We start from the raw sequence: 26,927 nt of genomic DNA on the forward strand, positions 1-26,927 counted from the left end.
AAGGCAGGCACTGCTACGGCTCAGGAATCAGTCCTACCAGGGCCATAGTACTCCAAGGCGCCTGGGAGGCTCCCGGGATGTCCCTGCCCACCCATATGGCCAGTGTCAGCTGGTCCCAGAGCCTCAGGATCCCCTCATGGTGAGGTGCTGATCACAGAGGCTGAGGTCAGACCTGGGCCCCAGCCGACTGTGCCTGGGGCTCCTTATGGGTTACTCAGAATGGGCTGGCCAGAATGGGACCTATGCTAAGCCCTTTATGAACCTCCACCCCCAGTGAGTCCTGAGCCTCTCCTGGCATCAGTGGGAAATTCATCTGGTGGGGGGAACAGGTGTCCCAGGACACCTTTAAGCCCTGCAGCACAGAACTGGGGTAGGTGGATGGGAGCTTCAGCTTTGACACTAAAGCTCTCTTAGCACATAGAATTGGCTCACCCTTCTGGTACCTTTATTTTCTCTCCTACTGACCAGGGTTCAGGGAGGACAGCTCACTGCTCTGGGCCTTGGCCTCCTCCTCTGTACATGTGGAATGCCTTAGCTCCCACAGCTCTGACACAGGGGCAGGGCCTCCTTCCTCTTGGGAGCCTTAAGACAGCTCCTGGCTGGCGGCGGGAAGGACAGGGCACAGGCAGGTCTGGCATTCATGTTTATTACAGGTTGGCAAGAGTGGGGTTCCTGAGGCAGTGTCACTCCTCATCATGCAGTTTTTGCTGAGAAAAGAATAAAAAGTGTGAGGGGGCAGCTGGCAAGAAGGAGGAAGAGTGTGAGGAGGAATCTCTAGGGCTCTCAGGGGCCTAAATGGGATGCCTTTAGAGGGAGAGGTTCTGGCCTCAGGGATCGTGGGTCTCACTTAGGAGCCCTTTTCATTTAGGGAGTGGGGCTGGGCTTTCTTGAGAGTTCCGGTCGGTCTGTATGGGCTGCAGTGACCAGGAAGGGGATTCTCAGGTCCAGGTGTTGTGGGACGCCTCCCAGGCCCGTCACAACATAGGTAGGAGTGCCCGTGTTGGTGAGTGTGCTGACCCGGGGCAACTAGTGAGGCCCAGTGGAGGGACCCACCTTGGTGCCAATGTCGCGGCTCTTGGCTCGCAGCTTGTTGACCTGGGACTCGGCGATGTCCGCGCGCTCCTCTGCCTCATCCAGCTCGTGCTGCACCTTGCGGAACTTGGACAGGTTGGTGTTGGCCTGCTCTTCCTGTGGGGGTTTGGGGACAGGGACCATGAGGTGAGAGGCAGAAGGGGAAGCGGGGGAAGTGGGCATTTCCAGCCTCCCAGTCTGAGGGATTCCCTGTCCCTGAGCCAGGGGTTCAGGGCTCTCACCCCTCAAGTATGTTCCTACAACAACAGCCTTGCCAAGGGTATCCTGCTCCTGGCTTGGCACCCTCCTCAACTTGCCCAGCATCCAGGATCCTTCATGGCCACCCACTGCCCAAGGTGAATCACATGCTGCCTGGTCCAGTCCCATTCAGAATCTAGCCTCATGGCACATGGCCAACCGTGGCTCTGATAGATGCTCCCAACCTTGAGGTTTCCCTTACATGTGTGCTCATCAACACTTTCCTTTCACACTTTTCTGCCCACCCAGAGTCTTTCCTGCTGCCCTCTGGTCAGGTCCTCTCCTGGGACCAATTCCATGGCCACCTTCCAGCCGTCAGCACCCTCTGGCCCCCTGGCCTGCTTCACAGCTATAGTGCCTTCTCTTGGCTCTACTGGTGTGTGGATTACAAGCAATTTGTAGGAATTGCTTTTGCTTGCTTAGAGGGCCTGACACAGCTCTGAGTACATGAGACATGTGAAACGTCCAGTCCCTGTGCTGAGGCTGCCACCTGTCCATTCTCACACATGGGAGGTGTGTTGACAGAGAATGGAGAGAACCATGAACTTACTGCCTCCTCTGCCTGGCGCTTGTAGGCCTTGACCTTGAGCTGCAGCTTGTCCACCAAGTCCTGCAGCCGTAGCAGGTTCTTCTTGTCCTCTTCTGTCTGGGGGTGGATGGATGGGAGAAGCCAATTTGGGGGAGGAGCAAGTACAATCATTGTTCCCTCCCTCAATACACCACTCTTCTCCCCAGGCCTTAGCTGGCCCTCCCTCCAATGGGCCAGGTCAAAGACAGGGCTGGGCAATTCCATCTCTGCCTCGACTTGTAGGTCAGAGGGCCACAGCAAGGTCCTCAATCTGGACCTGAAAAGCCAAGAGGGCTGTGGCCCTAAAGCTGGAAGTGAGGGAAGGGGTCTAGAAAAAAATGGAATTCCTTCATCTGATAATATGGAGACATTGAGGCTGTTCCAGCTCCAGCCTGGAGCACCATAGATGCTCTTGGCCAGTGGTTTTATTTTATTTTTAATTTTTTAAAGATTTTATTTATTTATTCATGAGAGATACACAGAGAGAGAGGGAGAGACACAGGCAGAGGGAGAAGCAGGCACCATGCAGGAAGTGGGACTTGATCCCAGGACCCCAGGATCACACCCTGGGTCAAAGGCAGATGCTCAACCGCTGAGCACCCAGGTGTCCCAGTCAGTGGTTTTAGAGTGAGCTGAGCGGCCGAATGAAGAATACAGAATGAAGCGGATGCTGTCATAGTCACACCATTCTAACCTATCAGACGTATATTGCACTGGGCAGATTTGGGCATCAGGATCACTGGCCCTAAGGTCACCTGATCATTTTTATCTCCATATCGTTGTTTTTTTTTTTTTTTTTCCACATCGTTGTATGTGCTAGAATGCCACTTCCTCTTATGTACACAACAGATTTGCCATTCTATAGCTGTAGCTCTTTCTCACACCTCTCATATCCAGCTATCAAAGGAACCAATACCCTCTTTCTTTGTCCTTCTTTCTCAGGCATACTGTGAAAATAATAGGTCAAGGTCAAAAGCTCTGAGCTATGCAGGTGCAGGTCTTAGAACATTTTGGGATCATCAACATGTATCAAAAGCCATCTATCTGATGTCCCACAAGTTCCATGGAAGATTGGAACCTTTTCCCCTCCCCGACCTTTATCCCTAAAGTGCCATACTGTGTCCTTCCCTCTTGGGCTGATAGAATGATTCCGTGGACTGTACTAAAGACATCAAGGTAGCACTTGGGTTATTAAAAAACAAAACAAAAACAAAAAACAGAGGAAATGCTGGTTAAAACAGCTTTCAGGGGGATCCCTGGGTGGCTTGGTGGTTTAGTGCCTGCCTTTGGCCCAGGGCGCGGTCCTGGAGTCCTGGGATCGAGACCTGCGTCGGGCTCCCTGCATGGGGCCTGCTTCTCCCTCCTCCTGTGTCTCTGCCTCTCTCTCTCTATGTCTATCATGAATAAATAAATAAAAATCTTTTTTTTAATAAAAATCTTTAAAAAAAAAACAGCTTTCAGGAAGTAGAGGTAGGTTCTGTATTTGCTAGAAGAAATCATGGACTCAAGCCTAGTGGACTCCAGGGAATGTGAAAGAAAATTAATCTAAAAACAGCTTCTCAAGTAATAGGTGCCAGAGGTTTGGGTGGCGTTCCTGGTAAGTGGCTGTGCATGGGGGCCAGGAAGTGGGGCTGAGGAAGCGCTTTTACATCCACTCTTGACTGCCCCCCGGAGCAGCCACCATGCCCGCACCTGGTAAGTCAGCTCCTTGATGCGACGCTCACTCTTCCTCATGCCCTTGACTGACTCTGCATTGCGCTTCTGCTCCGCCTCCAGCTCATTCTCCAGCTCCCGCACCCGGGCCTCCAGCTTCTGCAGCTGCTTCTTGCCACCCTTGAGGGCGATCTGCTCAGCCTCATCCAGCCGATGCTGCAGGTCCTTGATGGTCTGCTCCATGTTCTTCTTCATGCGCTCCAGGTGGGCGCTGGTGTCCTGCTCCTTCTTCAACTCCTCTGCCATCATGGCAGCCTGGGGACGGGAGCGACATGTAAGAGAACAGGACCTGTGGCCCCTTCTCCCTCCAGGATCACCTTTGCCCCATCCTGGCGCTTGTTTCCCAAGGCCCACCAACCCATGCAGCTGGAGAGTCCACTTGTCAGGGCACAGTGGCCTGGCTGGGACCAGGGCCCTTGTTCATGTCACTAGTGGGGGCGGGAAAGGGAGCAGTCACTCACATCTGTGATGGCCTTCTTGGCCTTCTCCTCGGCATTCCTGCACTCCTGTACCGCCTCTTCCACTTCCGATTGGAGCTGGGTCAGATCTGACTCCATCTTTTTCTTTTGGTTGATGAGGCTGGTGTTCTAGATGTAGGTAGAGAAAACTATCAAATATATACTTTGTTATTTGATTCTATATCTTTATTCACAGGAAATTAAAACTGTCATTTAAAATTTTATTTAAAAATTTATTTAAAAATTTATTTAAAAATTTATTTATTTATTTATTTATTTATTTATTTATTTATTTATTTATAAAGGTTTATTTATTTGTTTGAGAGAGAGATTGAGAATGCATGAACAGGAGGGGCAGACGGAGATGGAGAGAGAATCCCAAACTGATTTCATGCTGAGCACAGAGCCTGACATGGCGCTCTATCCTATGACCCCAAGATCATGACCCACAAAAACCAAGAGTTGGGGCTTAACGGACTGTGCCACCCAGGTGCCCCCCAAAACTAGTCATTTTTTTTTAAAAAAGTCTTGCTTTTGTTTATTCCTTGTATCCTTTGTTATTGTGTATTTTATGTTTTGTATCTACTTTTCCTTTTCCTATGAACACAGATACATTCTAGATGTTATAGCTAAAATTGCTCAGCTCTGAAGATAGACTTCAAGCAGTGAAAGGTCGTCAATTCTACTTCTGACATCTTTAGTAACATGTCTACTTAGAGGCATGAAAATATTCCAAGGAAAATGGGAACAACGTTTTTACCAGGACAATATCCTGGAAATGATTATAGTTATAGAAAGAATGTCAGAGAGTAAGGAAGAGGGGACGGGGTCAGTGCATGATGTCATTCCCACACATATTAGATTACAGAAAAAGCTCCACAGACCTGCTGCAAGACGGGCACAAAAATTCATTGCAGAGAACATCTGATGACAGGGTGTCTGGGATTACAAAAAAATGGTGTTCCATCGAGAATTTGGTTTGCGTGTAGATGAATTTAAACTCCCCAGATGTCATCTTTACAGAGCAAGCTGGAGGCTGTCCTCTAGGTCAGCACTGTCAAATAACAGCAGGCATTCCACTACTCCCAGATTTGTGACTTTGGTGGACAGCACCAACCAGTCATGACACCTTCTCAAGGCAGTGTTTCCGACAGCCACGACTGACAGATGAGAGACGGCCCAAGAGATGAAGTAAGTGGCCATCCCGGTTGGATGTGCTCAGTCAGAACATCTGGTTCAGAACTCCTATAGGAGTCCTGGGCTCTGCCTCTCAGCAGGTTTCTCCATGTGGCCCCTGACTGCCTCACCTGGGAGTGCAGCAGCTGCACCCGCTCACTGGTCTCGATCAACTCCTGCTCCGCCAGCTTCCGGGACCGCTCCGTCTGCTCCACCATGGCCCGCAGCTCCTCCAGCTCGGCCTGCAGCAGGTTGTTACGCCGCTCCACGATGGCGATGTTCTCCTTCAGGTCGTCATTGGCACGCACTGCATCGTCCAGCTGGATCTGGGTGTCCTGTAGATCAGGAGGGTGGGTATGAGAGACAGGTTGGCCTCTGGGTCCATCAGAAGGCTGTTAGGCTAGGCTGGATGCCAGTGGGGAGCCCAGTGTGCTGGGTCAGGAGGGCCTGTGGGATATCTCTGCAGTAGCCGAGGCCAGGAGGCACCTGCTGTTGTAATGGGGTACCACCACCCAACCCGGCCACATGGAGGCTAGTCCATCTCCGAGTAAGGGGACTTCCTGCTTTGGGAGTCTCCATGTACCTTCAGCAAGCTCTGGAGACCCTTAACTTGCTTCTGGGCCTCAGCAGCCATGCGGTTGGCATGGCTGAGCTGGATCTCCATCTCATTGAGGTCGCCCTCCATCTTCTTCTTCACCCGCAGAGCCTCATTGCGGCTGCGCGTCTCCGCATCCAGGGAGGTCTGCAGCGAGTCCACCACCCGCAGGTGGTTGCGCTTGGCCTGCTCCATCTCCTCATCCTTCTCCGCCAGCTTCCGCTCGATCTCTGCCTTGATCTGGTTGAACTCCAGCTGGGCCCGGAGGATCTTGCCCTCCTCATGCTCCAGAGAGGCCTGGGAGAAGGTGGGGAGAGAGGGTCAGGGGCAGAGAGTAAGAGCACAGGGCAAGGTGGGGAGGGGTGCCAAGAAGATGTAGAGTATCAGCGAGGGCTATGCCTTGGAGAGGAAGGTCTGGGATGCCCTGGCAGAAGAAGTACAGGATGCCCTGAGATTCCTCTATCAAGGAAATCGCTTCAGCCTCAAGTGTCAAGACCTGTTAGCACTAAAACTGCATAATCCTGACCTTCTAAATATCGTAGAAAAGGGAGAGATTTTTATGAGCACACATTCCAAACTTCCTCTTTGTTTCCTAGGTCACTTACCCTTCAGTGAAAAAAGAAGACCCCAAACTCATGGCTATCTGTAGGTTCTATAAAGATGAGCAGTGACAATAGCAAATACGATGAAGTGCTTACGTTTGTTACCTCATTTAATCTTAGTAACAATCATGCACAAAATCTTATTAGGTATGTTCAATTAATTCCATTAGGCATAAGGAAACTAAGGTACAGAGATATTAAGAAACTTGTCCAGTAAAAAAAAAAAAGAAAAGAAAAGAAAAGAAACTTGCCCAGTGACACAGTGGAGGTCTTGAAGCCAAGTTTCAGACTCAGATCTGTTTGACCCTGAAGCCTACACTCCCATGATCAGAGGGGTTATTATGATGACCATATTTCAACTTTATAAACATGGTAGGAAACATAACCTTTTCTCCTATGATTGGACTGTGATATTTTCCTTGGTGCAAACCTTGGCTTTGCAGGCAGTCATGGGTATCAGATTAGTGGATAGACTGAAAAAAAGGAGCTAATACATTTTCTCTTAGCCGGGGGTCATGTCGCTCCTGGGGTGAAGGAGAGTGGAGAGTCAGAGACAAGAGGGCATGGGTAGGAGAGGGTACTAGGTAGGGGTGTGGGCAGAGCCAGGCTCACCTCTGCCTCCTCCAGGGCCGACTGCAGCTCCAGCTTCTCGGCCTCCAGCTGCTTGCGGACCTTCTCCAGCTCATGTGCATTCTTCCCTCCTTCTCCCAGCTGCTCAGTCAGGTCGGAGATCTCCTCTGGGGGAGGGGCCGGGCCATTCAGTTGGGGGCTGCCATGGTCCAATGGGGAGGCACCCCTCTTGGAGCCCCTAGGTGGTGCCACATGAGAACACTACCCCCAGCCACCTCATCCACCCCCCCAGCCTTCCAGGCCCCAGCGCACCCTGAAGGTTCTTGTTCTCCCGCTTGAAGGTCTCCAGATGCTCCAGGGACTCCTCATAGGCGTTCTTGAGCTTGAAGAGCTCTGTGCTGAGGGAGCGCGCCTCCTTCTGTGACGACTCCAGCTCTGACTGCGACTCCTCATATTTCTGCTTCCACTCGGCCAGGATCTGTGGGGACCCGGCTCACTGCACAGCCCCCTCTCCCAGCCCCAGCACTTCACCCTCTCCAGGGCTGCCCTAGCCCCTCAGCAGGGCTCAGCCTCCTCCCCTCTTGCCCCCAAGGAGGAGGCCCCTGGCTTTATGGTGACTCTGGCCTTCCAGCTCTGCCCCTGGCTGAGACCCCCAGCCCAGGCCCACCTTGTCAAAGTTCCTCTGTTTCTTGTCCAGGGCTGCGGCGGCTGCATTGGAACGCTCCACATCCACCATGAGGTCCTCGATCTCATTCTGCAGCCGGTGTTTGGTCTTCTCCAGTGAAGAGCACTTGGCATTGACGGCCTCCACGGCCTCCTCTGCGTCCTGCAGCCTCTGGGCCAGCTTCTTCCTGCCCAAGGTGGTTAGTGTGTGGGTGTGTCTCTATCCGGAAACAACAGGCCCTGGAACCACCTCCTCCCCAGATCAGGGTGACCCAACCCTCCCCCTGCCCCCCAATAGCTCCTTGGGAACCAGAGCAGCCCTTAAGGCCCTGGGTACCCAGCCTCAAGCAATCCAAGCCTGCAGGTGCCTAGAACAGGATGTCCTCCCTATGTGTAGCAGCATCTGGGTGGCAGCCCCCACCGCTCCCCACATCAGGCTGATCGATGGAAGCTCCTCTGACCAACAAGCTTTTTGCTCGTCTTATACGTGAGCATCAGGTATAACCCGAGCCAAAAGCTCATGCGTCACAGGAAGTGAGTCGGGGCCAGCCAGGTTCACTCAGAGGCCAGGGTCCAGGCTCCTTTTCAAGCACCTCTATTACCCCCTGACCTCTCCCATCCTTTGCAGATGTCCTTCCCATGCCCACTCTGCCTGTCCCCACCCCAGATCCTCTTACTCCTTCTTCCCTTAGAATCAGGGTGGCAGGCTGCCTGGGACTCACTTGGCCTCCTCGAGTTCCTCAGTCCTCTGGATGGCATCCGTCTCGTACTTGGTCCTCCACTGGGCCACCTCCGAGTTGGCCTTGGACAGGACGCGCTGCAGGTCAGCCTTGGCCTCAGTCTCCTCCTCGTACTGCTCCCGCAGCAGGTCACAGTCGTGGCGTGCCGACTGTAGTGCATGGGCCAGGGCGTTCTTTGCCTGTGGAGGGGGTGGCCGCCGGGAGGAGGGCTTATCTCCCAGGAAGGTGGGAGGGAATGTCCCCACCCCCCGCCATGATTCTCTAGATCCTTTTCATATCCATGAACTTCAAACAAGCCTGGCCTCATTCAGGATGAAGGCTGGTGTGGATTTTAGCATCTTGGAGTAGCTTTCCAGCTTAACCACTGCACCCCTTAGAAATAAGGAAAGAGGCATTCCATGATGTTCAGGTGTGGCTTAGCTGGAGTGTAGAGGAACTGAGATTGGGGGCCTTTCCACCATTGACAGAGGCTTCTCTCCAGCCTCTACACTCCATGCTTGGTGTTGATATAATTTGATTACCCTGGGCTGCCATTGAGCCTGTCCCACTGTACCCTAGCTGGGCCTCACCTTAACCTCCTCCTCCAGCTGCCTCTTGAGGTCCTCCAGCTGCTGGGTGTAGGTGAGCTTGCCTCGGGTCAGCTGGGAGATCAGTGCCTCCTTCTCATCCAGCTGCCGGGACAGCTCACCTGGAGGGGGGAACAAGAGAGAGTTCGTGGGCTATGGAAGGGTGCAACTGGTGATGCAGGGCTGGTTAGGGGCACCCACCATTCTCGGTCTGCAGCTTGGCTCGCTGGGTGGCAAGGTCATTGAGGGACCGTTGGGTCTCTTCCAGCTTTGCGCGGTACTCATTAGCTTGGTCCTCCAGTGTCCGGGACATCTTCTCTAGGTTTGCCTTCAGGCAGTAAGGGACAACTTGTCATTGAGAGGGGCTGGGTGGACCAAAGAAAGGAAGGGAGGGCCAAGGTGGGGAGAGCACAGGGTGCAGAGGGGTGAAACAGAGAGGTGCTAGATGGCATGGTCTGAAGGAGGTACATGAATTAAAGGAGGGACAGTGAGGAGCTGTGGGTGGAGGGAGGGAGGGCAAGGAAGGAAGCGAGACAGAGACCAAGGGGTGATGAAGGAGCAACAATGAGAAGACAGGGCAGAGAGTGTGGAAGGAAGGCCACTGTGAGGGAGAAGGCAGTGTGGACCCCGAACAGGCAGCCCACCTTGGCCTTGATGATCTGCTCCATGTTGGAGGTGACATCGTCCAGCTCCAGCTTGAACTCGCTCTTCTCCTTCTCCAGCTTCTGCTTCACGCGCTGCAGGTTGTCGATCTGCTCGCCCAGCTCGGCCACGCTGTCAGCGTGCTTCTTGCGCAGGGCCGCCGCCGTGGCCTCGTGCTGCAGCGTGGCCTCCTCCAGGTCCCGCCTCATCTTCTGGAACTCGGCCTCCCGCTTCTTGTTCATCTCGATCTGCACGGACGTGGCGCCGCCGGCCTCTTCCAGCCGCTCGCTGATCTCCTCCAGCTCCCGGGACAGGTCTGAGCGCAGCTTCTCCACCTTGGCCCTGGCGGTGCGCTCAGCCTCCAGCTCCTCCTCCAGCTCCTCGATCCGAGCCTGGGCCGGGATGCAGAGAGCTCAGACCCACCACCTGGAGCCTTCCATCGGAGCCCCCACCCCAGAGCTCTACAACATTCAAGTCCCTCTAGAGCAATGGTGCTTAACTAGGGAAAGTTTTGTGCCACAGGGAATAGTTGGCAATGTCTGTAGACATAGTCACTTGCCATGACTTGCCATCTAAGTGGGTAGAGGCCAATGGTGCTGCTAGACATTCTGTAATGCATAGGCCATTAATAGCAATTTGGTCGAAGCTGAACCCTCAAGGCATTTAGACTTAGTCTGAAAATCTGTGTTCAGATGGGGATTCAGAGATCTTGTGAGATCTGAATCTCAATGATTCCACAGACTCACTAGGCTCTGCTCAGCTAAACCTAAGGCAGGACAGCCGGTGCTTGTATCTTACAAATATTTGCAACAATATGCCTTGAAACAATCAAAACTTTTGTAACCCTCCAAGTTAACCAGGAAGTCATGTCAACCATAGTCTTCACCCTCCAGGGCTTGCTTTATTTATTTATGCCTAGGGTGGGTTCCACCTTGACTATTCCCTTCCAGGCCAGGAAAGTATAAGCAGGTTGCCCTTATCATTACCATGCCCCTACCTCATTTTTCTGGCCTTAGCCTTGGGCTTGACTAAGTTGGGAAACTGTCCCATCTGTCATTTTGATCTGTTCCCTGACCAGTCAGGAGCAAAGGTGAATATCAATCAGTGGGGTCCCTGCATTTGTGGCTGTGTTATCAGAATGTTATCAGAATGTGCATGGGTGGGTCCTGGGAGCAGGAGAGAGAGGACCACCATGCCTCTGCTCCCAAGATGAAGAAGGTGGTACTGGGTGTGAGAGCTTGGGCAGGAAGAAGGAGGAGCCACAGCCCATTGCCAAGACCTGATGAGGATAACAGCACTGTTATTCTTGGTCTAACAGCTGAAGAGTTTGCCTAGACCCAAACAGAAGAACCTGGAGAATATCCTGATATTCTGGCTAAAACCCAAGAAAATGGGAGGGCAAATTGTCACTGAAGGTCAGGCCAGTTCCTGAGCAGTTCTTCAAACAAGGAGAACTGTGTTCATGCATCACTTGTAGCCTGAACCATGGGCCCTAAATGCTGAGGGGAGATCAGCTCTCTCCAGTAGCCAGAGTCTACCAGAAAATCAGAGGATAAGGCCCTGCCCCTAATGGCTGAGTACCTGTTGTCCTTGGGGCCACTATGTCCAGACCTGATCATACAGCTTCCACAGCTATAAGATGGGGATGATAGGACCTGCCTTCCTTGCTTGCAGAGCTCTTCTGACAAATACAGGACTAAAGTTCATTAAAATTCAGGGTGCACTAAAAGTAAGGGAGATTGTGGCTGTTTATTTGCTCTCTTCTGCAGAGGGACAAGAAGGCCATGGAGAAAACAAAAGAACACCTTCTTGCTGGTGGCTGGCTAACTGCTCGCTGACAAAATGGTTTTAAAACATTATCTCCTCTAGTCCTCTGTAAGGCAGGTGTTATTATCTCATTTCATGGATGAGAAGAGAATCTGAGGCTCGGCAAGGGGAAGTGACTTGCTCAGGGAGTTTACTGCGAATCATGAGATCAGTACTTGTGAAGAGTATAAGCAAAGCATCCCGAAGGAAGGGGGTCCATGAAGGCGCTTCTCATGCCCATGCAGAGGGGAGAAGTACTAGGGGAAGGGTGAGAGGAGAATTGAACGCTGTTATTTGTGCTGTAGCAAACGCCCATGAGGTAGGGTATAGCTTAGCAACAGAACCTTTTGGTAGGCTTGTTTGCCTCCCCAAATAGCTCTGCTGAAATAAGACATCATTGCTCAAATGGGGGAAGGCTGGTGGGGTCTCCAAGGCTGCCTGGAGTTCTATATACTGTCTAGAGCCCTAGGTAGCTCCGGTAACCTCAGCTGCCTCACCACTGAGCTCCCCATTGGCTGCACCAGGAAAAATTTCACCTGATTCTCCTTCAGTTTCTTCTGCAGCTGAAGGGCCAGTGCCTGCTCATCCTCAATCTTACTGTTCTGCTGATTAATGTCAAACTCTTTCCTGGAGAAGAAGTAGAGGGTAACAGATGGTCTTCCTTCCTTTGTACCCATTCTCTTCTCTTGCCATGGGATTCCAGGACCAATCCCCTCCTCCTTGGCCCAGAGGGTGAATGCAAGAGGGCTGTTTCACCTCCTCATTCACACTATGACCAGAACAGTGCTAGCTAGTGGGGATGCAGCACCCTGTGCTCTAACCCTCAGGCCAGATATCTCCACTAGCCCTTCCCAGCCACCTCAGGTTCCTACTTCTTGAGCTTTTCTTCCAGCTGCAGCTTGTCATTCTCCAGGTCCATGATACTCTCCTGAGTCAGCTTCAGGTCACCCTCCAGCTTCCGCTTTGCTCGCTCCAGGTCCATGCGCACCTTCTTCTCCTGCTCCAGGGATCCCTCCAGCTGGTGGGGAGAAGATAATAAACAAGGTGTTGGAAACCTGAGATCCACAGTGCATGCTCTTCTGCCCCATCTAAACTCAAAGTCCAGTAGGATTGGAGGGCAAACCAGCAGAGAAATCCCTGCAAGCACAAAATATCCCAAGCCCCAGCCTAGTGATGAACCTCAAAGAGCAAAGAGGCCCCAGGAGTCAGAGAAGTTAGTTCTAGGTATCAGGATATTGCCTGTGAAATATTGATCTGAGAGAGCCAGAGCATGGTTCTTATTACTCACATCATCCACCTGCTGCTCCAGCTTGACCTTAGACTTAGTCAGTGTGTTGACTTTGTCCTCCTCAGCCTGAAGGTCATCTAGGGCCTGCTGGTGGGCCTCTTGCAGAGCCTTCTTCTCTTTGGTCAGCTTGGCAATGATCTCATCTAGCCCAGCCATCTCCTCTGTCAGGTTCTTCACCTGCCGAACAAGAACCCCACTCCCTTTAGGGTCTGAAGTCATCAGCCTGGAGACATCTATCGGGATGTCCAATGCCAAGGACCAGGACCACACTGTGGTCTGGGAATCCTGAGGAGACCTGAGCTGGAGCCAGAAGGAGTTGCCCTCACCTTGTTCTCTGTTGCATGCTTCTCCTTCTCCACCTTGGCCAGCGTCAGCTCCAGGTCATCAATGTCCTTCTTGAGCTCAGAGCACTCATCTTCCAGCTTGCGCTTCTTGGCAGTGAGCTCAGCATTCATCTCCTCCTCATCCTCCAATCTTTCAGTCATCTCCTTCACCTTGGCCTCCAGCTGGATCTTATTCTTGATCAGTTGGTCACAGCGCTCCTCTGCATCGTTGAGGTTATCTTGTTCCTGGGAGAAGAGGACAGAGAGGAGAGCTGGTGATTATAGAGGAGAGATCCAGGGTCTTAGTTCCTGGGGATGAGATGGGCTGTAATCCAGGGGATGAAAGGGGAGGGATGAAGAGATAATTGCGTGGCCTCACCGCCTGCACTTGGAGCTGGAGGTCATTCTTCTCCTGCAGCAGGGATACCATCTTCTCTTCCAGCTCCTTGCGGCGAGCCTCTGACTTCTCCAGCGCCTCTTTGATGCGTGCAAACTCCTCCTTCATGGTGGCCATCTCCTTCTCTGTCTCTGCACTCTTAAGTAGTGGTTTGATCTTGAAGTAGAGCTTCATCCAGGGCCAGTTCTTGACCCCCATGAATGCCCGAATGTTCCACTGGATTACCAGCAAGGCATCCCTGGCAAGGAAACATGGAAACAGGAAGGGGCACTCTGAAAGAGCACTTCCCAAGCATGGGACGAACTGTACTTGGCTCCCAGCACATCTAAACATGCTCAGAGGCATCTGAGGGCAAGAGCCCTGTTGTTGCCTTGATATGTACCCCCAGTCTAACATTACCACACTGAATGTGGACTTGCTCAATAAATATTTATTAATTGAGGAATTCAACAAAAGGGCAGTTTATATTTTCCCTACTGGGGTGTTAGCAGCAATGAAAGCTATACTACTCATAGACTGCCTACTAAGTTCAATGTTTCTAATCCCATAAGAACCACAAATATGTTAAAAATTGTATTTTACATGTAAGAATATAGTATATCTGTAAGTTATGAAGAATGAAACAAAATGACTACACATAAACCTATTGATCCTTCAAACAACAGCTAGAGCATTGCCAGTGTTGGCTCCTCCTCATCCCTTTTCCTGGTCCCCCAACCAGAATCAGCCACTACCCTGAATCTTATCTTTTTCATTTCCTTACTTTTTAAAAACATACTTTAACCATATATGTATGTGTCACTATTTTTATTATCTCTGAGTTTTCTAAAAATTGTATTACACTGGAAATAAAATTATATTACACTGTATATATCCTTCTGTAACTTGCTTTTGTTCACTCAAGGATCTGCTTTTGAGGTTCAAACACATTGTACCATGTGGTTGTAAGTCCCTCCTTTCATTGCTTTATAATATTCCAGTGAACAACTATATCACTCTACCCATTCCTTTGGAGATGGATATTAGCGTTGTTTCCAGATCTTTGTTATTTTGGCCAAAGCTGCTATGAAGATTCTTTTTTTGTCCCATGTTGTACATATGCAGGAGTTTCTGTGGGAATGCTCTTAGGAGTGGAATTGGAGGGGCAGCCCCGGTGGCGCAGCGGTTTAGCACCGCCTGTGGCCCAGGGCGTGATCCTGGAGACCCGGGATCGAGTCCCACTTTGAGCTCCCTGCATGGAGCCTGCTTTTCCTTCTGCCTGTGTCTCTGCCTCTCTCTCTCTTTCTCTCTCTGTATCTCTCATGAGTAAATAAAATAAAATCTTTTAAAAAAAGTTAAAAAAAAAAGGAGTGGAATTGGAACGTATGCAATTGACTATCTTTTTTTGGGGAGGGATGATCTGTATACCCAACATGGGGCTCAAACTCATATCCTCGAGATCAAGAGTTGTATGCTCTATGGATTGAGCCAGCCAGGTGCCCCTGCAATTGTCCATCTTTAAAAGATAATGATAAATTGTTTTTCAGGGAGGTTGCGTTAATTTACATACCTGTAAGCAGTGGGTCAGACTTCTCAATTTTTGTCAAGTTAGTGTTTTGAAATGGTATCTCATTGAAACTTAATTTGCATTCCTTTTTTTTTTTTTTTTTTTTTTTTTTTTTTTTTTTTTAAAGATTTTATTTATTTATTCATGATAGACACAGAGAGAGAGAGGCAGAGACACAGGCAGAGAGAGAAGCAGGCTCCATGCACCGGGAGCCTGACGTGGGATTCGATCCCGGGTCTCCAGGATCGCACCCTGGGTCAAAGGCAGGCGCTAAACCGCTGCGCCACCCAGGGATCCCTTAATTTGCATTCCTTATGGTGAATTGTCTTTTCTTAAAGAATTCAAAATGAGACCTAGCATGGTAAAGTCACTTGTTTAAGCCAGCTTAATAAGTAGTGAAGTCAGGATTTGAACTCAGGTCTTCTGAGTCACACCAGTTAGCACTGCTTGTCTGTCTTTTTCATCTCTGGGTGAGCCTCACCTTTTCTCTTGCCTCACCTGCGCTCCACGATCTTCTTGAACTCAATGCGCATGAGCTGGCCCCGGGCTTGTGCCTGGATGCGGGTGATGATGCGACTCAGCCTCTCATCCCGCATCTCCTCCAGCAGCCCCAGCAGTCCTGCCTTGAAGAACACCTGTGGGCAAGAGGGCCCTCAGAGAAGGGTGGAGGAAGAGAGTTGGAGGTGCTAAGCTCCCAGGGGACCCATCATGCATATATTCTAGACCTCAGGAGTGAAACATGAAAAACAAGACAGAAAGGAAGCCTGGGTTCCAGCTCTTGAGTTAATACAGGAAGCCAGAATCAGAGGTTTGCTTTCCAAACTCTCAGTTGCTCTGCTCAAGGTGGGTACACATCCCTATGGGGCTCTAGACCCACCTTGGTGTGGCCGAACTTGTACTGGTTGTGGTCGATGTCCAGGGAGCCCAGCAGTTTCTCTGCCCCTTTCCTGCTGTCAATGAACTGGCCCTCAGGGATGGCTGTTGGGTTGAGGATGCGGTACCTGGAGAGGGAGGTTCCCTGAGTCACCCACGTTTTGTGCCAATCTGCTCTTCCCACAGCATTTGGGGCCACCTGTGGACTACTCTTCCCACCAGGTCTGCCCAAGCTCCCCCTATTCCCTGAACTCTGGGGGCACCCCTGTACCCACCTCTGCCTGAAGTCCCCGTAGAGGATGCGGTTGGGGAAACCCTTCCTGCAGATGCGGATGCCCTCCAGCACACCGTTGCAGCGAAGCTGGTGCATGACCAGGGGGTTGTCCATCACCCCTGCAGCAGAAGAGAAGAAGGTGTCGGCCTCAGGGTAAGTTGATGCCAAGTGCCCTCCCCAGACTAGACCCTTATACATCACTCACCGGGAGCCTTCCGTTCATTGGGGATGATGCAGCGAACAAAGTGAGGATGGGTGGTCCTCAGGTTGGTCATAAGCTTATTCAGATTCTCCTGGGGGTGGATGAGAGTGGGGAGTCAGGAGCCAGAGGGATCATCTTTTTGGTCCCTAAGCCCTGGGCCCCTGACAGCCTGTCTCCAGAATTCTCCAAGGGACCAAGTGTTTACACATAATTTATGATGTGAGTTCAGGCTTGTATAGAATTAACATGCACCAAATGACCATATAGCTTCTTTCCTCCCCAGACTCAGAAAATCAGATTAGGGTGATACAGCCAAAGGGCTAGGCGCCCACCACACACCACCCGCCCTCCGGCCTCTCTGGGCCCTTCTTACCCGGTGGAGGGCTGACACTGTCTGAAAGGATGAGCCCTTTTTCTTGCCTCCTTTGCCTTTACTGCTGTCCCCTAATAATAAGAGAAGGGATGAGGAGCCAGAGTCTGAAAGCAAAGGAATCCTCAGGCAGGGGCAGGGCTCTGCTGCTCACTAGCATGTGACTTCACAAAGTGATTCTTGGGCAGCCCCCGTGGCCTACCGGTTTAGCACCTGCCTTCAGCCCAGGGCGTGATCCTGAGGCCCCAGGATCAAGTCCAACATCAGGCTCCCTGCATGGAGCCTGGTTCTCCCTCTGCCTGTGTCTCTGCCTCTCTCTCTCTGTGTCTCTCATGAATAAATAAATATAATTTTTAAAAAAATGCCATCTCTTAAAAAAAAAGTGATTCTCCATGTTTCAGTTTTTCCAGAAGGAGAACAATAACTGCCTCTAATAGCTGGGATGGAGATTAGAGAAGCTTGCTTGTCACCTAGTAGGTGCTGAAATAGTATGAGTGCTCTTCTCCCACCTTCTAACCCTACTTTTCATGCTTACATCTTCCCGTGGCTATCTTCCTTCTTGTAGTTCTTCCTCCTCTGTCCACTCCACACCCTTTCTCTTCCTTCTCTGAACGGGACACTCACTTGTTCTACCATATATTCAGTGATCTTCTCAACATTTACCGAGACCTCCTTCAGGCACAGCTCTACAATGGGCCTGGCACAGTAATTCATGTGCCACCCTCATTCACCTCCAGTTGCTCACAATCTTGAGGAGACACTCAACATGTACAACAATATCCATAACACAAAGTGGCCCTTTTACACATCAGGTGCACATGGACTGCTGTGAGATCCCCTGACCCCATCCCTTCTGCCTCTAGGGTTCTGTGCTTTGGAGCAGCAGGACCCTGGCCCCTGGCAACTTCAGAGTTGCTCTGGCCCAGTGCAGCAGCTGCCCTCTTACCGACATCAGCAGAAGCATAGGAGGAGAAGAGTGTGGCCATGAGCTTGAGGGAGGACTTCTGGTACAAGGCCACCACCGTCTCATTGAGTGGGTCTTTGTTCTTCTCCAGCCAGCCCAGGATGTTGTAATCCACAGTGCCAGCATAGTGGATGAGGGAGAAGTGGGCTTCCTGCTTCCCCTTGATGTTGCGTGGCTTCTGGAAGTTGTTGGACTTGCCCAAGTGGTTGTCATACAGCTTGGCCTTGAAGGTCATGTCAGTAGCCTTGGGGAACATGCACTCCTCCTCCAGGATGGACATGATGCCCATGGGCTGAGAGCAGAGGTTAGATGGAGAGAGCATCACTGCATGCACTCCCAGGTTTCCAGAGTCCCACACCATGCCAGAGGAAAAACTATAGCCCATAGGGCTTGGCAGGCTTCAGAGTATCTATGCTACCACCTCTTGTCCCAATACAGGACACTAATATTCTTGGAATTAACCTAACTCTAATTCTATTCAGACCTGGGCTATAACCTCTTTCTGCTTCAGTGGGCCTAGTGAACAGCCCAGTGCTCCTAGCTACCCTGTCAGGTCCCTAAGGCCTTGCAGCAAGTCCGTTCTCGGAAGGGCAAGCTCCTTGCTCCAGGGACAGGTGTGTGTCAGTGGTGTCCGACTAAGGGGCAGGCCAGACCTCTTCCTATATAATGGGTAATAGTCCTTTAAGAGATGGTTAGAGGGATCCATGTTCTGCACAACATCCTGCTTTCTGAAAATATGGTGGTTCTTGACTTTTCTTGGGGCAGGAATCCTAATGAGAATTTGATTAAACTAAAGATGCCTCCCTGTAAAAATGCATGTAAACACGTGTGTGTGTGCATGCACACACATACACATACACAGTCTTTCCCATGTAATTTCAGGTGATTCTGAGACCTCTGGAAGAGCAGCACCCTGGATAACCACCCAGAACTTCTGGGAAGCTCCTGTTTTCTGATGGGCCACTGGCTGGGTGAGGGTAGTTATTCTGGGCTCTGGTCTATACCAGCAAAATGCAAAGGCATACTCTGAACAAGCCAGCACTGGGAACCTCACATCAGCTCTGTTCCTGTCTCCTCTAAGTCTATAGTCAAGAGGGGCTGAAGACAGGCTTATTCTCAGCTCTCAGGAAGAGGATGGGAAGCCAAATGTCTCTAGTTTCAGCCTAGGATTTCCCATAGATGCTGCTTCTCATGGGCTGTCAGAGGGGCCAGGAGTTATCACCTCACTACATCTCCTTCTTAAGATTCTGGGAGGTGACCACCATACAGGACAAGGTCTTAGATCCTGGAGAGAGGAGAAGGGGGCTCATCTCGTGTATGACTGTGGCTTCACAGTGAGTAGAAGTTGGGCCTGAGAGAGGCTTAAGATTCTGGGGACTCTAGCTTCTTGGCTGGAGAAGGGACAGCCTTGTCACTCTGTCTGGGATGACAGGGGAGGGGGACACAGGCAGCAGGTGGAGGCAGCACCTTCTCAATGAGGTCAATGCAGGCCTGCAGGTCCATGCCAAAGTCGATGAACTCCCACTCGATGCCTTCCTTCTTGTACTCCTCCTGCTCCAGCACGAACATGTGGTGGTTGAAGAACTGCTGGAGCTTCTCATTGGTGAAGTTGATGCACAGCTGCTCAAAGCTGTTGAACTGCAGGGGGTGGGGGTGGAGTGGGTCAGGCAGGCAGGGGTCTGAGTGGCCAGTGGGATCAGCCCAGGCCCGTGCCCATGCTCCTCCCAGGGAAGGAGAGCTCCTGTGGAAGACAGGGTGAGGCGTCTGCCACTCCTGAGCCCCACTGCCTTTCCTGAGACTGGCCATGATGGTAATAGATGGGAATGAGTGAGTCACTCTCCCTGCGCGGTCCCCCCGCTGCCCGTTATGCATAGGCTCCCCCCACTCACGTCAAAGATCTCAAAGCCTGCGATGTCCAAGACTCCTATGAAGTACTGGCGTGGCTGCTTGGTCTCCAGGGTGGCATTGATCCGTGTCACCATCCAGTTGAACATCTTCTCATACACTGCCTTGGCCAGTGCCCCAATGGAGTAGTACACCTGTTGGACGCTCTGCCCTTTAGTGACATACTCATTGCCCACTTTCACCCGAGGGTGGCACAGCCCCTTGAGCAGGTCAGCTGAGTTCAGCCCCATGAGGTAGGCAGACTTGTCGGCATCTGGAGGAGAAGGAAAGAAGTAAGCAAGCTCCTTTTTCCTGCTCCAGGGCCAGAACCTTTCTGAAGCATTGGGTCCAGTCAGGCCCTTCTCTAAAGAATTGCAAATCCAGGCCTGGAAGGGAACAGGCTTGCCAGGGGGCACCTAGCCCATGTGCAGAGTCAGGCTGGAGCCCAGGCTTCCTGTCTGTCCAGAAACTCCCACTACTTAGCAGTGCCTCTCGCCTCTCTTTAACATCTACTGGGTGTCCCTGGTCCAGGCCCTGTACCAGCATTGCTGTGAGCACATTCTTGCCTTCACTGCATCCCTTGTGTCTCCAGGGCAAGGACTGTGGCTGACAGAGGAGATGTGCGCTGCTCTCTGCTTCCTTAGTTCCCATCCCAGGATCCAATCCAGGACTGGGCCTGTTCCACTCTTAATTCATGTGTTGACCAACTTGAAATCAAGATTCCTAACAGCATGTTAAGCCCCCCACCCCCACCCCAGCTCTCCACCTGTGCCATCCAACATACGATTTCTATTTAGAGGAAATTTGTTTGATTCAATTTCGAGAGTTTTATGATAGCTGATCATGATGTGTTACGATGAAACCCAGGCTTGGCATTTTGATCTGGATAGACACAGAGAAGAGGTCCTTGAAGGTAGGCTAAGAGGAATGTTCTTGGGCATTTGTCTGGCCCTATTCACATCTTGACATCTCCTTCTCAAAGAATTCTTACGACAGCCCCAGAGTGACTGAGAAGTACTGTTGTTCCATTTCACTGAGAAGGAAACTGAGGCCCAACGAGGTATGTGACATGTCAATGCCAAGAGAGCCCAAACGGAGCTCAGTCAAGGGCTGGGCACCCTCTACATACATATTGCATTACTGACTGGGATGTGCAGAGTTCAGAATCTGTGTTTTCTTGAGCTTGGGTGAGTCTTGGGCCTAGGAGGAGACATCCCCAACTCACTTCTGGTCAGTGCAGCTGGGGAGAAGAGTTGGCAGGATTGTGGGGGGCTTCCCTGTCTGCCTGCCTCTCGCATATCCCTGCCCCTCCCTGGCTCTGGCCCCAACCATCTACCCCACAGGCCTCAGGCCCCCAGGAATGAGCCTGTCTGGGGACAGTAGATGACCTGTGACTAGGCCCTCACGAGGAGAAGCCTGGAGGTAGGCTGGATGGCGTGAGGGCCCTGCCCCTGGGAAAAGGTACTGCCCTCTGACCATGTGCTTTTCATACTTCTGGTTTCCTCCCACTTTCTCTATCATGATCCTAATAATCCTAATAAACTAAATTGTTGCCTAGCTCTTCAAGAATCGTTGAAAAGCATAACTTTTGGATACAGCATGGGAGACCCTGCTCCCAGTGCACTGTCTCCACTTGACAGGCGAACAAACACCCAGCACCTCAGGCCTTTTAGGCACCTGCCCCCACCTTCGGTGCCATCTGGCTCGGCCTGCTCCTCCCGCTGCTTCTGCTTGAACTTCATGTTCCCATAGTGCATGATGGCACCTGTCAGCTTGTAGACGCCAGCTTTCTCCTCAGAAGTGAAGCCCAACACGTCGAAGGCGCTCTGGGACAGAGCAAGAGAGCCAAAGAGGGTGGTTGGATTGGGTGGTGCAGGAACCCTCAGGAGCTCTCATGGTGCCTCCTCACTTACATCCGTGGCCATGAGCTCCTCGGAGTCATCAATGGAGGCCACGGACACCTCTCCCTGAGACACGAAGGCGTAGTCGTAGGGGTTGTTGGTAACCAGCAGCATGTCTGTCCAGGCAAGGAGCAGGGCAGGGGACAGGGAGACAGGAGAGGGCAGAGGATGGGCAGAGAGAGGTTGAGAGAAGGGCATCGTGGGCTTGGGCAGGGGCAAAAGAGGAGAGGGCCAGAAGCAGGGAGAGCGGAGGAGAGTCAGCAGACCATGCAGAGAATCCCAAAGACATGAAAAAGCAGGCAGAGGACTGGGGAGGGAAGACAGTGGGAGAATGGCCCTGGGAGAAGGTGGGGCACAAGGAGGAGAAGGGGAAAACCAACCAGGAGGAGAAGAAATATGACAAAGAAAGAGTGGGAAGGGAGGCAAGAGGAGACAAAGGCAGATCTGAGACGGGGAGGGAAGAGAAGACCTGAGCAGACTGAAGGATGAGGGAGGTGAGCAGGGGTAGGTGAGGAGGAGGAGGACACCCACCCCTTCCTGGGGAGGGCAATGGGGGCATTGGCATTGGGCAGGCTCACCCAGCAGCTCTGGCTTCTTGTTGGACAGGATCTGATAGAAGATGTGGTAGTTCCTCTCAGCCTTCAGCTGGAAGATCACCCGAGACTTCTCTAGGAGATCTGAAGTGAGGAGGAGGGAGGAAGGCATGTGAGGATGGAGAGAGTCGATCCAGCAGAAGGATGGAGATTAGGGGAGAAAGGCTCTTAGAGCAAAATGGAGAAAGCCAGGAGAAGAGGAAGAAGATGGAGAGGGAATGTTGAGACAGGGTCACCCAGCTGGGAAAGAAGGCAGGGGCGGAAGAACCAGAGGGGGTGCAGGGCTCCCTGCCATACTCACAGGTCTCTATGTCTGCAGAAGCCAGCTTTCCAGTGGCTCCAAAGTGGATCCTGATGAATTTTCCCTGCGGATGGATGGGACAAAGAGAGAGGGAACTGGCCAGAAGGGACAGATGGAGATCTTGGACCTCAACACAACCCAGAAAGCCCTGGATTGTTCTGGAAATGTTAATGACTGACTTGGTGTTCCAGTTTAGTATCAGTAAAACAGGGAAAAGGATGCCTATCTCCATATTACTAAGTATCTCTGAGCAGAACCAACAACATGGGAATGAACACGGGTACAATGCCTCCTGCTTGTACCTCTGATATGATCTCGTGAATGCTTTCAATAACCCGCAAGGTAAATATTGCTACCTCTGTTTCATAGATAAAGGAACTGGGACTTAGAGAGGTGTGAGGACTTGCTGGATAGGTGGAAAGCTGGGGAATGGGCTCTAGCACCTATGCTTTCTTCTCACCTTCCAATGTGGAAGAGCTTTGGAAAAAGTCATTCGGAAAAATCTAGAATGTGACAAAAATCAGCTTCGTTACTTGGCTAGGGAATAGCTGTGGTGACTCTGGGTCTCTTGAGTTCTCAGAGCTCAGGGAGCCAGGCTGTCAGGAGGGTTTGAATGTGTGTGTGCATGCACCCACACTCATGCACACGCACACACTTGTTGATACTGCAAAGCCAAACACAGGATGATCGACTGGGTGTAGTGTAATGACTGTAGATCAAACAACACCCCCCCTTTTCTTGTCAAGGCCAGGTGAGGCCAGTTGGCAGCTGTCAAAGGTACTCACAAAGCGGGAAGAGTTGTCATTCCGGACCGTCTTGGCGTTGCCAAAGGCCTCCAGGGCGGGATTGGCCTGGATGATCTGGTCCTCTAGGGTGCCCTGCGAAGGCAGCAGAACCCCAAGGGTTTATCTTCTGTCTGCTTCCAGGAGTGGGGAGGGCAGGGGACTGCTCTGGTCCTGGGGGATGGGAGTGGGGCTGGATGGACTACAGGTGGGTCTGTGGCTCCAAAGGGCCATATTCGAACATCAGAGTGTGTCTCCTGCCCGGAAAGTCTCAAGCACTGGGCTCAGTGGTGCTGTCCCCACAATTCCCCAGGGTAAGGCTAGGGGTTATCTGGGTCAGCCTGCCCACCGCGCACCCCGCCCCCCCCCCGCCCCCCCCCCCCATATGCTGAGCATATGGCTCATCCAGTACCTTGTTTGCATTAGCATTGTCCTTTTTGCCACGGTCACCTATAGCCGCGATGCTGGCAAAGTACTGGATGACACGTTTTGTGTTCACAGTCTTCCCTGCGCCAGATTCTCCACTGGAGAGACCAGGGACCCATTAGAACCCAAGATTTCCCATGCTTCATTCGGATCAAGTTCAGCGCCACCCCCTCCTCCCTCAGAATCCCAGCCTTCTAACCTCCACCAGAGCCCAGGGCCCTGCAGAATTTGCATATCATTATAGGTCACTCCAACACCCCTCTGAGAGCTCAGCTCCCTGCACTCCTTTGCAATAACAACCTTAAACCTTTCCTCCCCTCTGCACTCCAGGGTCCCTGCCAAGTCCCTAGGTGGGTGATTGGCATTCACTCACGTGATGAGGATGGACTGGTTCTCTCGATCTGAAAGAGAAAAAAGGGGGGCAATAAGGTCAGGTCCATGGGTATGGGGCCAAGGGGGCACGGGTCAGGACGGCCAGACTCACCTGTCAGCATGTACTGATAGGCGTTGTCAGAGATGGAGAAGATGTGGGGCGGCGCCTCACTCCTCTTCTTGCCCCGGTAGGCGGCCACCACCTCGGCATTGTACACCGGCAGCCACTTGTAGGGATTGACGGTGACACAGAAGAGGCCCGAGTAGGTCTGGAGCAGGAGAGAGGGCAGGCATGAGGGGCTAGAGGGGGACGCCTGGGGCAGGTGGTAACAGGCAAGGGAGTCCCTAGCCACCCTAGGTGGCTCCTCTCTTCTTATGGCTGACCAGGAGTAGGAAGAGGGCAGAGGGGAGCTTGGGAGAGTTCTGACCCCTCCCCTTAAGTGAGTTTCCGTGGCCTACTTTAGCCTCCATCCAGGAATGGCTTCCTGCCACGTGTACTCACGTAGATCATCCAGGCTGCGTAGCGCTCCTTGAGGTTGAAGAGTACGGCGGGCTCGTGCAGGAAGGTCAGCATGGCCATGTCCTCAATCTTGTCGAACTTGGGTGGGTTCTGCTGCAACACCTGGTCCTCCTTCACGGTCACTGTCTGGGGAAGGGTGTGTGGACAGGGATGACTGCACTCCCACCGGGACCCTTGCCAGTCTGTGCTTGCCTGCCTCACCCACTTAGGTCTCCCCAGAACACCAGCCACAACCTGGCCTCGATCCCCCAACTCTTCTCTGATCAGTGGCCAAGCCCTACCTCATAGCTCCCCTACAAGGCTTTCCCCAGACAACTTACTGCTCACTGTCCCTCCCACCCTAGGGACTCTCCTAGAGTCTCTGTGTCCTGCCAGTACCCCAGGGGTTGTGCCCTTGAGCAACACCTTACTGCCCCTACTTCAAGCATCTAGAGACAAACTTGGCGGGGCCAGCAGCTCTCCAATCACACACCTCACCCTGACTCCTGGGGGCATTGCTTGTGGGCATCAGCTGCTCAGGGCAAACCTTGCCCTATTGGAAAACATCTCATCTACCAACCCTACACTCCCTATTGGTCACTGTCAGTGTGGTTTGATTGGTACCAGTCAGCTTGCCATGTCCTAATGTCATCAGATCCTGCAGGTAGGTATTCTAGTACTTTTTTTTTTTTTTTTTTTTTACAGTGGAAGAAACTATAGATAGAATAATTAAATTGTTTACGGGCTTGGTATATAGCCAGTGGCAGAGCTGGGATCAGAGTCAAAGCCCCCAGCAGGTTGTGGCCTGTCACTGCACACTTCGTTGGGGCACAGCATTCAATAAGCATGTCTGAAGGCAAAAGGTTCAGAGCTGCTACCAGTGACCAGGGGCAAATCTCAAGGCTCTCATGAGGAACCAGGGTACTGTGGACTTCTGAGCGCTAGTCACCAACCCTGAGACTAGAGCGTTCAGCACAAGAGTTCCTGCTTTTTTTGTGTTTATCTGAGTCTACGAGTTTGCTCTTGGTTTGGGTGAGGTAGATTTGGTTTGTGGAGGAGACTGAGGCACAGAAAGGATGGATACACATTCAAGAGGGAACTTTACTTGATGCTGTGTCTGTGTCTTCTTTATCTAAGAGACCCCGCTGAGATAGAAACTGGTGGAGCACCCCCCCCCCCCCCGCCCCGTCCCTGCCCCAGCATCCTCTCTGGTGAAGGCATTCCTCCATGGTGTGGTGCCCTGCCTCACCTGCTCAGGTCCATCTGAGAAAGGTCAGAGTTCTCACCGAAATGTTGGGTTCCTCAAGGGAACATGTTCTGCACTCCCAGTGGCTTTGGCTCTTCCCCAGAGCCCTCAGCTCCTCCTGCAAGTGGCCCCACCCCTGCGATTCCCCACCAAACCTCCTCTCCCTTTCCTTGGTACTATGCCCCACACACCTTGCCATTCTCTGTCTCAGCAGTGACCTTGCCCCCTTCTCGGGACAAGATCTTGGCCTTCACAAACTCTTCCTTGTCGTCGGGCACAAAGCATTCAGTGCGGATGTCGAAGGGCCGGGTCTGGGCCTCCAGACGCTCCTTCTCGGACTTGCGGAGGTACTGGGCGGCTGCCCCAAAATCGGCCATCTGAGCATCGGTCATCCTGGTGCTTCTCTGCGCCTGAGGCAGGAGGGCCCAAGCTTCAGTAGGTGGCACTGCCCTCAGCACCCCCACTCCCTGCCACAACTCCTACCCACCTGCGTCTTATGTTCTTCCCCTACCACGGAGAGGGGTAGGGTCCCACCCTGGGTCCCACCCTCCCCGTGCTGCAGGTTCTGCTTCCTTTGTCCTCTGACATGATGTGGAAGGAGAATATCTGAGGATCTGTATGGGGTTGAAATTGGCTGAAGCTTGTTAAGGGGAGGTGCTGAGCTGCTTGGAGGAGAGACAGGGGACCCTGCTCCAGCAAGCTGGTTCCCACGAGAAAATTAGGGTGGTTCTCACCTGATTATCTCTTCACAGAGAATCTTGAAGACTCTGGACTGTGGGTAGAGCCACAGAGACACAGACTGGCAGAGGGAAGACCAAAGAGAAAGAAGAGTGGAGGCAGGTCACCAGGGAGAAGTGAGCCGGGAGGATGGACCCAAAGAGCCAGACAGCAGGACAGTCAGAAATGGGGAATGCGGAAGAGAGAGGAGGCAGAGAAGCAGGAGAGAAAGGAGGTAGAGTTCGTGAAAGTGTCAGTGGTGGAGGTGGCATCAGAGTTGTAACAAAGAGAGGTGAGATTAGAACACACAGCCAGGAAGGCAGGGTGAGGGGGACAAGGAAGTACCACAATGACAAGCAATGACAGAGACCAGGCCACAGAGACCTCCTGTGACAGGAGACAAAACAAAACCACTCGACAAATAGAAAGCCATCCAAGGAGGGAGGAGGATGGAGACAGAGCATGGAGCGTAGAGAAAGTGGGAGAGGGCAGAGGCAGAGAAAGAACTGCACATCAGAGGAGAAAGGGGGTTTCTGGTTTT

General features: G+C 52.0%; 1 protein-coding gene and 1 long non-coding RNA gene across 3 annotated transcripts; one reads left to right on the forward strand and one right to left on the reverse strand.

Annotated features, from left to right (window-relative positions):
* Nucleotides 1–630: 630 nt before the first annotated feature.
* MYH6 (myosin heavy chain 6) lies at nt 631–26,553 on the reverse strand. 2 transcript variants are annotated; one of them, XM_077908654.1, is made up of 38 exons: nt 26,404–26,553; nt 25,861–26,079; nt 24,427–24,570; nt 24,037–24,193; nt 23,926–23,953; nt 23,539–23,650; nt 23,130–23,222; nt 22,345–22,408; nt 22,029–22,127; nt 21,463–21,566; nt 21,237–21,375; nt 19,555–19,823; nt 19,133–19,303; nt 17,648–17,957; nt 16,705–16,775; nt 16,335–16,422; nt 16,131–16,248; nt 15,860–15,983; nt 15,481–15,617; nt 13,419–13,674; nt 13,043–13,285; nt 12,717–12,893; nt 12,301–12,446; nt 11,965–12,055; nt 9,625–10,014; nt 9,182–9,308; nt 8,984–9,102; nt 8,397–8,593; nt 7,679–7,862; nt 7,324–7,489; nt 7,054–7,178; nt 5,828–6,136; nt 5,376–5,579; nt 4,072–4,197; nt 3,590–3,865; nt 1,880–1,975; nt 1,054–1,188; nt 631–707 (listed from the first exon to the last, which is right to left on the reverse strand). In XM_077908654.1, the coding sequence occupies exons 2-38, from the start codon at nt 26,059–26,061 to the stop codon at nt 684–686; spliced, it is 5,820 nt and encodes a 1,939-aa protein (XP_077764780.1). In that variant the 5' UTR covers nt 26,062–26,079; nt 26,404–26,553; the 3' UTR covers nt 631–683. The 2 variants fall into 2 exon arrangements, with proteins under 2 accessions (XP_077764780.1, XP_077764781.1); XM_077908655.1 differs by lacking the exons at nt 631–707; nt 1,054–1,188; nt 1,880–1,975; nt 3,590–3,865; nt 4,072–4,197 and adding an exon at nt 5,011–5,228.
* LOC144320315 (uncharacterized) lies at nt 4,380–9,162 on the forward strand. The gene is made up of 2 exons (XR_013385842.1): nt 4,380–5,259; nt 5,343–9,162. It is a non-coding gene; the product is annotated as an uncharacterized LOC144320315 (long non-coding RNA).
* Nucleotides 26,554–26,927: the final 374 nt, after the last annotated feature.

Source organism: Canis aureus, chromosome 9, assembly GCF_053574225.1.
Source record: "Canis aureus isolate CA01 chromosome 9, VMU_Caureus_v.1.0, whole genome shotgun sequence".
NCBI lineage: Eukaryota > Metazoa > Chordata > Mammalia > Carnivora > Canidae > Canis > Canis aureus.